Source organism: Mastacembelus armatus, chromosome 16, assembly GCF_900324485.2.
Source record: "Mastacembelus armatus chromosome 16, fMasArm1.2, whole genome shotgun sequence".
Lineage (NCBI taxonomy): Eukaryota > Metazoa > Chordata > Actinopteri > Synbranchiformes > Mastacembelidae > Mastacembelus > Mastacembelus armatus.
Window position 1 is genome coordinate 4,472,211 of NC_046648.1, and position 12,654 is coordinate 4,484,864.

The following is a 12,654-nucleotide window of genomic DNA, read 5'->3' on the forward strand; positions in this document are numbered from 1 at the left end:
TTAACAATGCGGAGCACACAAGTCATCTGAAACCATCACACACAGGGAAAGAGATAAATCCTACACTGGTCACCATGAACTGAGGTGACAGCACATCTGCTTGATTTGAAAATGTTTCACATCGAATGAAAACCAATCCATTATTCCCAATTGTATGGCTTTGTCAATGCACAAAGGAAGAGTGAGGAGACAATCTGGAGAAAAATGAGAGAATATTTTTCACACAATTGGTACTTGTTGTAACATCTGCACCGTTAGCCAGGAACCTAACAAAAAAGCACCAAAACTATCGAATAAATTGAAACAAGACCAAAATGTCAATTCACTGAATGCAGATTGTGCAAACACACGCCCACAGCTGTAAAGGTTCACTTAATAATATTAATTTTAAGTTTTCAGCAATTTTACGTATATCATCACCATATAGGAATCAATCCACTATGTGATGGGAACTGCAGGAAATGCTTGTCTTGGAGCAACAAGCAGTCAGGATATTGTAATTTTCCTACTGAATAACAATGTCCATTATTGGCAGGGTGGAGTTACTATGACAATACTAAGTATATATAAAAAAGATATGAATTTACACTCCAGCTACATTATGTCAGCATCAGAAGTCAGCCAATTCTACAAGAATGTATTTTAATATCCTTTCCTGTCCATTAAATGCTGTCCCTATTAATTCAAGTACTCATCATTAAGACACTTTTCTTTGAATATTTTCTATCGTGTCTTGCTTTCTCATGTGTAAATGAATAGACTTGATTTCTCTCTGCTGAGCTTTGAAAAAGATCTTCATCCTTTTTACTGCATCTTGGCAAACCTAAAACAACAATAGTGTTTTCAGTCATCTAATCTTGATTTTCTCCTTCTCTATCTTACACATGTAATTTGTACTTTTCTATATTCCACACAAGGCTCTTCTCTCCAAATTGGCACAAAAGTTGAAAGTGTGCCCTTATGCTGAACTCTGCAGCAATGTTTCGTTTTTCCCCAAACACTTTTCTTAGCCAGGACAGGGGAATACAGACTGCAGAAGCAATAAAAAGTAGTGCCAGACAATGATGACATCAAACAGAAAAAAATTAATCAATCCAAAACCTAGGATTTATTTTCATACCAGCTGTCAAACAGACATAAGATTTATAGCAGGTAACATTTACAATCACATACACAAGAATTCTACTTTTCACCTTGAACCAAATTTGTATTCAGTGTTTGTTCCTCTGCCAATCTATTGAATTGTCTTTTGCAAGAAAGGATTTCTGAGCCAGGGTTGGAAGAGATGAACTCTGTGAAGCCTTGTGATGTTTGCATCTTGTCCTCTGAGTATCCTTTATCTAATTGCAAAACATCCCTTAGCTGCTGCACAAGACCAGTATCAGTCCATGAATCTGTATGTTTAGGTATGTGTGAGTGAGATATACACAGTGTATGTGTATCCATAGTGTATTCTTACAGATACTGGATGAGCCTAGTGCAGAAAAGGCCAAGATGCTGAAAGGGTCAGAGGTTCCCCTGGACCACAACAGTCTGAAGGGTCAGTTACATTTTTTGTTGAAACTGTCCATGAAAAGATGCTAAACAAGGCAACAACAGACAAAAGTGATGGCAGACACAAAATGCCTATAAAGTGCTGCAAAATGATTACAAAGCAATGCAAAACAATTACAAAGAAACACAAAATGAACACAGACAACTATTGAGAGACACAAAACGACTACAAAAAGACACAAAACACCCTAATAGACGACGACAAAGAGATGCAAAATGACTGTAGAGATGCAATATAATCACAGATACACAAAATATCTGTAGTCAAAACATACACAAATGTCTTTCTCCCCCGTAGGAAGGCTGGGAGGGGGTACATATTCCATGGCCATTGCCTCATATCAACCCAGTAGTTCATCTCATAGTCTCAACACAAGAGGAGTGTGGGATCGTGGAAGATTAGGATTGGCTGACTGAATCTGAGGATGTAGCGTGGCCAGATGTCTCTTAGTAAGAACTGACTTGCAGACCTGGCTAAATACGTAAACTCCTGATGTTTTTCCTTACCAGCACCAAGAGGGACTTGTCAGTACTTGGGTCTCTAACAAATGTGTGATAAATCCCACTGACAACACGATTCATTTATTTTAAGTCCAGCTGACAATTCACAAATGTTGACAATGTTATCAGAGCCTCTAATGTTCGCTAAGCCCTGATGTGATTTGTCACTCTTAATAAAAACTGTTACACACAAACAAAACAATACACTGTTGCATCCTGTTTTTGTTGTGGCGGCTCGTGTTTCTGCGTGCAGTTGTTTGAGTCTGGTTCCGTTTCATTTCGCTTCACAGCCCTGCTCTTTCCCAACCTCCATGTAGTGCGAATGCTGGGAAACTGTTAAAAAACTGAACTCCGTGAGTGGGTGGTGACATTATTATTCACTTTCCCTTGTTCTGTAAATTAAAGCTTTGGTATCGACACTAACAACTTCTGAACTCTTTGCATTGTGCAACAGTCAATCTGCTTTCAGTCTGCTGCACAAGGTTTTATTTCTTCTCAAGATGACAGACTGGAGGTGGGAGTTTCAACAAAAGAAAAACAACCTCGGCATTGGGGTCTTGCAGAAACCTTGTATTTTAAATTTAACAACCTTCATATATGCCAGCTTTCATACTGTCAACAACATCTCTAATTCAGTGTGTTATTGGAAATGAAAGCTGATAATGACCCTGCAGGAGGGCCTGTCAGGCTTTTCAGATTTCATAAAATGTAAAAAAAGAAACTGGTGGGACATCAGCTAGATATTTCAGATTGATGAGAAGAAGAAATGACATTTTGGACCTACAGAAATTGTTTCTGTGAACAGCTGTGGACACTGAACATTGCACTCTATGGAACAATTGTTCACTTTCACTTTCACGAGATAACATTACTGTTAGGAGAATGCTTAATCGAGGTTCGTGGATCTGCTGTACTCTAAGTTAGGGTAACACAATTTTTGTTTTTGTTAACATCTGCTATTTTTCTTTTTTTTCTTAATTACCTCTCAGAAAAACACTGTACCCATTCTGATTGTGAAAACTGAAATTCCATTGTTGATTTAGGAAATATCTGCTGCAGCATAGTTCTGCCTGAGGAAAAATTCTGTTGTTTTTGTTTATAGAGGAAGAGGGTAAAAAGGATTATGTTGTAACAAACCAAATGAAACACACGGCTCCTGTGTTACAATTTGGTTTTTCCACTTAGGTTTCAAGAAAAAAAGCTTCTGTAGCATTTATGCTGGGTATCGGGAAGATTTTTTTCATGATTAAGTAAACCTTTAAGTCTCACCTCTCCTTCCCGTGTCCACGGTCGACCATTCTGGGGATACTTGATCTGGGTCTGCCTCTTCTTTTGGCCTCCATCAGCGAACTTGCACAGCAACGGCTCTGCCGGGGCTGCAGATTGAATCACACAGAGAAGGGGACAAGGACAAACAGAGATGGATTAATCATCTTAATAGAAGGGAAAATAAAATCATGCATTAGTTTAAGAGTTACATCTCAATGGTAAGATTTAAAGACTGAGTGTTCTGCTGTAGCTTAAACAAAAACATATAAATCAGTTGGACATGAAAACAGCATTTCAGCCCTTACATCTATCTCTTCCACTCTTAATCCAAACATCTAAACAATAACAGTTATCATGCCATCTCTACAACTACAGTATCTACAACCATGCTTCAACAAAAGCAGCCCTGACATGGAAACAGAGCCAGGGGCTAATCATCAAAGCATGGTGAGCACGAGCAACGACAAACCAAACAGGCATATTTAATATGCTAAATAACTCCACACAGCTTGACCGCCGGGCAACAAACTGCGATTGTGATTGCATGGTCCTTTTCTAGACCATGCAATCACAATCTGATGAAGAAAAAAGCCCTGATTACAAATAGGATTAGCTGAGTGTGACCTCCCATTCAAAAGTTCACCAAAACTCCAACTTCAACCCCATAGGCTGCAGGCTCAAAGACCATCTAGGCTTCTGAAATAGCAGAAAGCAGCTGGATTGGGGCAGGGTTATCCTTAAGAAAAAAAGGCTTTGTTCTGTATCAATTTATTTTATTTTAAAGCTGCATCTTCAGAATTTGTTAGAAAGCAAGAGAGCGTGAATAATGGCTTCTATTTCTGGGAAACGCTCCAGCATGATTCAACAAACATAATAAAAAGTATTACCCTGACATGAACCAGGACACTCAGATAAGACACTTGATGGGTTATGTAGTCAGAGAGTTGACAGGCAGTCTTTTGTTTTATGTGATCTCCAACACTAGGCTGTATTTCTTCTATATTGTTCAACCACACAGGGGTTGGGGGTGTGACATTAATAGAGAAACAAAATGTTATTGACCACTGCTCATTATCAGTTTTGTGCCTAAACCTTAGCCAACTTTTATCATTGCACTGTCACATCAGAAAACATATATTATTCAATGACTATTTAAGAAGCTTCTGAAAAATCACAGATGTTATCTTGGTGACATGGGTGTCAGTGCAGACAGTACAAACTACACTATACTCTTTGTTCTTTGTTCAATTCGGAGGACTTTTTGGAAAATTAAGCATTCCATCGTATGTCTTCTGGTAAGCTCAGTTTCTTATTAAATTATTCATTAGACTAATATTTTTAATTAGTAAGAGTAGAAGTTCAATAGCAACTAACAAGGCAAAACAAATCATAATAATACTGCCATTATAGAGCCCTGAACTGTAATTTGTGACAGTGTAACACTGTCAAACCAGCAAGTGTTCTCTTCATGTCCTGATTCAGTTTTATGAAGATGCCTCTTGACCCTGAAATTGAATAAGCCACCTACTTTTATGCATTGCCTCTCACTTGCTACTTTAATACATCCACCAAGGCATGTTTGACTCACTGATGCATCTTTAAAGAGGCTATTAACTGGCACTCTTGTCCTATTTAACTGGCAATGATTTCAAACTGCAGAGAAGTCACATTGTTGAGCCTCATTACTACCAGTAGCTTAAAAACAAAGAAATTCTTAGACGATATCAAATTCTGTGAACTAGCAAAGGCAATATCAATACACTGGCACGGATTCACATATTATAAATGCCAAAATAAACTGCATAATTACCTCACCTACTTCAAGTAAAATGTTTTTTCATCCCAGTAAACTGTAAAATGAGAAGAGGTGTTCTGTGGAGAAAAGCATTCAGAACTCAAGATTGGTACGAGAGTTATTTGGAATGCCTGGGGCCTGGATGGGCTCTCCAAAGGTAAGTAGACAGAAACAGAGTTCCATGTGATTATGTTGCATTTAGGAGTACTTTGTCATTACACTGTTTTGACTTGACTTCGATCTGAAAAACAGGCTCCACATTTGGACCTTTGTTATCATCCTTGCCTTTGCCGTTCTTCTTTCTCAATTAATTTCCATCTCTTCTTCTTCTTTATGAACCCTCCATGAATTGTGTGTAAGTGTATGTATGATGTATGTGTGTGTAATAGAATTTAAAATTCCTCTTCATACATACAGTACAGAGCCTTTAATGATCAAGCTCCTGTATATTGCTGATGTGCAGTTACTGGCCCCACTAACCTGCAGGGTTTATTTGTGGGGTTTATTTGAGGGATGTTCTTTCGACTATATTATTTGCAGTCTTAGCACTAGAAATAAAGAATGCTGGACTAGGAGTACCAATTGATGATGCAAATTTTGGCATTTTGTTATATGCTAATCATATTGCTTTGATTGCTGAAAATGAGATTAAAAAAATGAGATTAATTTGCAGTGTGCAACGTTATGAATTGTGGTCAATGTAGACTGGCTAACAATCATGAAAACACACAGAATACATTTTGGACAATATCAACAAACTCAGGGTAAATATAACTTTCATTTTAGAACAGTCTCTTTTGAGTTACACACATTTTTATAAATATCTTGATTTTGAATTTGATGAAAATATTAATTTCTCTCAAAGGAGGAAAATATTGGCAGAGTCAGCAGGGAGAGCATTAGGTTCTGTTATGAAAAAATTTAAGCTGTGTCCTGACACTGGTTTTTCTACATTCACAAAACTTTATGACTCTATGATAGCACCAGTGCACCAGTGCTTTATGTGACCTTGGCTTGATTGAAATGAGTTTAATTTTTTAAGTTACTGTCCTCTGAACTTTGATTTAAGACAGTGTATGTTTGATTAAGTTTCTTTGAAAAAGCCAGGCATGTTTTTGTTACAGGACAGTGATATTTTGAGCTGCCTTTTTAAAAATGAATCTTTTGTTTTGTTGTTTGAAGACTGAGGCAAAGCTGTTATGGGCTGGTCACCCTGGTGCGGGACACTCAAATAAAATGCATTAATTCATTGCTGTTTATTGTTGCTGTTCTTTTCTCTCCTCTATTCACTCACCCAACTGGTCGAGGCAGTTAAACTGAAGGAATTTAAGCACAAAATGTAACAATATATTGATGCTGCCGTTTATAAACATGCTTTCATGGTTTCCTTGTTGCATCTTTGATGCACCTGAGAAACTGTGAAAAAAATTAGTCTAATAACAGATTATAACAAAATCACTTGTCCATAATTTCCATGGCTGAGGAAAAAAAAAAAACACATAACAGCAGTAGTTAGGTTTAAATGTAGTGCAAATTTAAACCAAATTTTGAGAAAATTGACAAATAAAATTGCAAATTACTGCATGCTTCTATCAACTACCATTAAGTGACTATTAGGAGATCATTTGTTGAGATTAACAGTTGGTGATGCTAATTCTCCAGTCAGGTGCCATAAAAGGATTGAAGTAGAAAAAATGTGCAGTCTGTTCATCCATGTTTTCACCTTATTTTTGTCTTCTCTGTGGAGCAAAAGCAGTTTCCATTACACCTGCTGCCATTACACCTTTTGATTTTATCAACCTACCAACTCTTCAATAAATATATTAATGGCCAGTAAATAACATAGATATAAAATAGTTGTGACTTCTAATATTCAATTTAAAAAAAGGTTAGACTTTGATTATGGTAAAAGACATTTAACTGTCAGGTTTATGGGTGGAAAGAATATATTTCTGCTCTCACAAATCAGAACTTCTTTGACACGTGTGTATTTGTGTGATAAATGATAGCTATTTCAAGTACAACAAAATATGTGATGTGAGGACAGATGCACACAGAGATAGAGACTTGAAGATAGCTTCTGTGTTCAGTTTTGTTTTATTGGTATGACAAACAGAGAAAGCCACACTGTCAATGGTTGACAACTTGTCAAGTCAAGCCAGGACACTGTCTTCTCTGCCTTTCTCTACACTACCAACCAAAGATAGCAGGAAAATCCAACTGATGAAAAACTATTGTTTGCCCTTGATATTTGCGTAAAATCTCTGGTTTGATTGAATCTGTTATATTTATTCAGAGGGCTTATAACAGACAGCAAAAAGAACGAATGTAAGTGAGAGGAGAAAAACTGTTCTACTTATTGTGTAAATTAGTGATGCTATTAGCTGATTGTGAGAGAGCTCTAAAAGCAGAAAGTGTTGCTTGCTGTGCCTGATGTTGGCCAAAGAATGACAGACTGAAATCTCAGCATACAAGCAAAGCATGTAACAAGATTTCAGGAAGAAATTTATGTAGAGTGACTCGCTTGTTAAAAGTGACATACAACAAGAGGAGGGACACTGCCATCATTCCATTTTACATAATTCCCCTAGCAACATACAGACACATAGACAGCCATTAAAAATGCACATACACAACATTGTTGCTGTAAGCTGTTTTTTTTTTTTTTTTTTTTAAATCAGAGCTGGTGAAATGACTCCAGACAATAAACACTGGTCCAGCGCTATGGGGCAGTGTTTACATGTACAAACACGCCTACGCACACACTTGCAATGCATCAATATTGTTATAATGGTTTGGTTGCCATAGTGGATCTGGAGCTTGAATGCAGTGCTCTGGGAGTCCAGCATTAAGGTTTTGACAGGCCCATTTATGAGAGAAAGCTGTTTCTTTTTCTCTAGATAATTCAATTTTTGTACATTGTTGCATGTTTTAAGTTTAATCTTCTTATTTAAATCTGACATATTAGATTATAATGTCATTTCATAATGCTGCTAAAATAACACATGAAAAACAACAGATATAAAGTGTTTGAGCTGTCACTTAAGACCATGAAGTGTAATAAATAAATAACTTAAATCAACCTAAACATATAGATTTAACACAAAATTATGTTTGAACCTGTACTGTGTGTGGCTGTTGTGAAGCTGTTCCTGTCTGAGTGAACGAGAAGAAATTCATTACAACTACATGTCTTGCAGGAAAAGATTTTTTTTTTTAGTTGATTTTCACCTCCAGAAGAGGAGGATATTAATTATTTATGGCATATTAGACAATACTGCAAAACTTGTCTTGCAAGCCAGAACTTTAGTAGGGCACAAGTTGTAAGAGGATTGGCTTATAATTAATCATCACCGATTAATGTACAAAAATGTAAAGGGATACACTGCAAGAATCAACCGCGCTAGCACTCCTGTGTATAGTGCCACAGTACAACAGCAACAGGCCAAGAAATATCTAAAATCCCTTATTTGGATCATATTCCAGCTATAATGTAAAAACACACGTGTAGTATCATTACTGTCACTCTGAGGAAGAAAAAACCCTACAATACACTCTGCATTTAACTTTATATTCATTCAGAACCATGGTCACAGGCCATAAATACAGATGATGATAATGACAATAATGAATGTTATTTAGTCCTAAGAGAGGAACTTTAGCTTCCACACAATCAGGAGGCAGCAACAACCATAAAACACCCAGAGACAAGATTACCTGTACAAAAAGCTGCTCAAACTGGGGCATCAAATTAATTATTCAGCTTGCTTTCACAGCTACATTATTACAATCTGTTGCATGTCACAAGAGGGCTTTACAAGGAAGAAGGACATTTTTAATTGTCAGTTTGACCCCCGCTGTTCTCACTCTTGTGGCTCTGCAACACAAAGTGATGAATTCATGATGAATTTGCGTACAGCTGTGTTGCCCTCTGAAATGTGCAATTTTTGGGCTTGTTGAGTTAATTAACACTGTCTGAAGTTATTTAGATATATAGAGAGTTGAAAGAGATGTACATTTTAGTAAACAGGACACTGAGTTGAAGAGTCAGAAGTCCAAACTGAATGAGGAAAAAATATTGCTAATAACTACTGAAGTCATACAAATCCATTTTTATAGCCCCAAGCAAAATCATAGTCTTTTTTTCCACAGCCATTGTTTGTCTCATCGGAGTCCCGACAGATAAGCAGAAGGGGTCTGACACTTGCTGGGAAACCCCAAGCACCATTAAAGCAATGGTGCTTGGGGTTGCAGGGCAAACTACTGCACTGTGGAGACAATAGCTCAGGTCTCAAAGAAAACTAATGGAGACTGAATGGGCTGCTTAACAAAAACAGTAGGTGTGGACAGTCATGGTGAGAAGGCTCATGGAAGGGAGAAAAAGCTGTCAACAAGCAACTTTGTAAATTTTTCACATTTACTCTGTTGTTATATTTCTCCAGTTACATTTCATTATGTTTGTTATCCATAAAAATGTTAGGAGAGAAAATTTAGATTTTAAAGTACAAACACTGGGGGTGTGCAGTTTTGATTCGAGCTATATTTAAGGTACAGAAGGTGATGACATTAGAAAAACAGATGAAATACAAAGTTTATGATTTATGGAGCTTTTGTGTTCCAATGATTTATCAATGGTTTCCATGACCTGGGAGTGCATGCTGTCCAGGTATTTAAAATAAAAAAAAAATCCAAACAATAATAGTAATGTTAATAATGACAAACCTAAACTATATTAATGTCTACAAATCTTATAATTAAACTATTTTTAATATTTTAGTGTTTTAAAGTCAATCTGACCTCCTTGCTTTGCGTTGCTGTAAAAAGTAGTTCTGGGAGCATCATCTGTAGTGAAGAACATGTGAATTCAAATACTGAAAGATCAAAAATAAAAAGAAACACCCACTCACTGAGCTACTGTGTGTGACTATATAACTGGTTTGTTCACAAACTGGGCTCTAACCAGGTTTTCCAGTGGCTTACAGGACTGACAGTATGACACTGATTTGTGAATTGAATCCCCTCCATCCTCTCCATTGCAATTTTAAGGGAAAGGTCATAGAGCATAGTGGTAGATGGCAGTGTATATAGAGAAGGAGTAAGCACTGTAATTTCCATTTCTATAGATGAAAAAACTTGACTTGAATAGTGAATATTCTGAATATTCCTGCTCTAGTTTTTGTGTTTTCTTTGAATTATTTGTGAGGAAAAAAACTTGATATCCTTTCAATGCATGGGCGGGCAATGCAAATAAGATATAAAAAGCATGAAGATAGCAAGAGATGTCAGAAGAATAACAGAGTGACTTGTTTGGTATCATTCTGAAGATTTGTGTGCACAGTTGAATGCTGTGGAGTGAAAAACAACTAGTTCTTTGCTGATTTGAACTGGAGATTTTGATGTGTGGCATTGTGTGTTTAAATGTGCTTGTGTACATAGGTAGCAGGGTGGCTGGCTTCCACTGTGAAGAGTGAGGCACACACAGTTACCAGTCATTGGATCTGTGGGATATTGCAAACTGCAGTAGGGTAGCATAGAAACTGTTAAAACTCCAGCAGAGCAAACAAATATATCCATTTCGCTTGTGGTGAGAAGGACACAGTAAAGGAAATAGGAGTTATAGAAAAACACATGGGAGGAAGAGACATACAGGTTGAAAAAAGGTTAGATCAATGGTTCCCACAATTTTTCTGCAGAGACCCTGGTTTTTTGATACACACACACACTAAGCACCTACCCCTCTGTTGGTATGGAAGAGGGGTGATATAAGTGGGAATTCATCAAATGGGAAAATTCCCATTTAATATAAAATAACACAACAGCTAGGGGTAGGGCACAACATGCACTCTGCACGTTTACTTCAAGCATCACACATGAGAGGAAGTCAACTATTTGCACTTATAATACAAAACATACATTAAAATGTTAATTAATATTGTATTTTTATTTAATTAAAATTGTAATGTATATTAATAAAAATAATAGTGATGGCTGTATGCTTAGACAAAAAGTCAAATTTAGAAAATATTTACACTTTTTAAGTTAAAAAATGTCTCCATCCTGTGTCTTTCTCTTATTTCACTGTTACTGACAATGCCAACCACTCATGAAACCATTTCCTAAGAGCACCCACAGGGAACAAGATATTTACTATACTCATTGAACCTCAGGCAAAACAGAAGGAAGTGGCTACGGGAAATGTAGGATTAAAATATACTGGTGTGCTGATGTATTTATTGGAGAAATTAATTCTCCAAATGATGTGCAAATAGCACCAGATTTACTTGTGATTTTCAGAATTTTATAGCATTAATGTGATTTAGTTAGTGCTTTAAAAGCATCACACCCATAGCTTTGTCTGAGTGTTGAATAAGTGGCTCCAAATAACACACATAGACTGACTGCAAGTCTGACAGTGCTTTACTGCCACATAATTACACAATCTTTTTGTCAGTGCTGCTGCATTCAGTTCTTTTTCTTCCATAATCAAACATCAAATAAAATTCATTTCCCATTTATGAAAGTATTGAACTACTTTGGCAACGAATAGGGACCTAATGCCTCATGATCATACCAGGCACATAAAACTATAGACATTTTTTAAAAGGCTTCTGATTATTATTGAAACCACAGTGTAATAATGGTCCTTCTCTGAGATCTGGAATCTTTTTATTCTTGTTTTTCCATTAGGGGATGGCAGGACAAAAGGTCTTACAAAAACTACAACATTATATTCCGATAGTAGAAGCTAAAGAAAGACATAAATATAAAGAGGGATGGAAGAGTGACGAGCAGATCTAAATGGGTGAAGGAGAACCAGGAATGGTCCAAACAGAAAATGGGAAAATTGCCATTTGGGGAGCGAACCCTGCTGGAAATGATGAATTATTTACTTATTTTAAGAGTTTGTTTAAGCAGTATCTGTCCTGGTCATATGCAGTTGCTGTTTGGGCAGGCGAAATATTTACCAAATTTCAAATAAGCATGAGTGAACAACAGTGCTTGAGAAACTCCCAACCTTTAAATGACTTTTTGTGGCCAAGTATGGCGACTCATACTCGGAATTTGTGCTCTACTTAACCCACCCAAAGCGCACACCCAGAGCAGTGGGCAGCCAATGTTGTGGCACCCGGGGAGCAGTTCGGGGTTCAGTACCTTGCTCAAGGGTCTCACCTCAGTCGTGGCATTGAAGGTGGAGAGAGCACTGGCTATTCACTCGGTCCCACCGACAATTCCTGCCGGTCCTGAGACTCTATCCATTAGGCCATGACTGAATGAAGGGTCAAGTGTATTAGTGGTCAGTGTGAGGCATGAACTAAAGTTAATACAAATTGCAAGTTAGACGGTATATTTTGGGGGATTACAGTATATTATATCAAGATCTGACATGATGTCATGATGCAGCTGTGGAATATATGCTCTCTTTTAAGGGTAGATAAGGGCAGCCAAAGATTGGGCAAAAGATTATTAAAGCAGCGCAGAGAGAACAATATTACAAGATAAAATAAGAAAAGATAAGATACACTTTATTCGTCACC

General features: G+C 37.1%; 1 protein-coding gene across 6 annotated transcripts in view; it reads right to left on the bottom strand.

The window, feature by feature from the left end:
• The window catches only part of LOC113122796 (RNA-binding motif, single-stranded-interacting protein 3), a 113,023-nt gene that overhangs the window by 16,184 nt on the left and 84,185 nt on the right, over nt 1-12,654 (bottom strand). For all 6 annotated transcript variants that reach the window (XR_003294905.1, XM_026294367.1, XM_026294371.1 and 3 more), the window contains one exon: nt 3,325-3,431. Coding sequence is in view for 5 of the 6 variants with exons in the window: in XM_026294367.1 (XP_026150152.1) it covers nt 3,325-3,431 (107 nt within the window). In the remaining variant the exon portion in view is untranslated. The remainder of the gene's footprint in view (nt 1-3,324; nt 3,432-12,654) is intronic.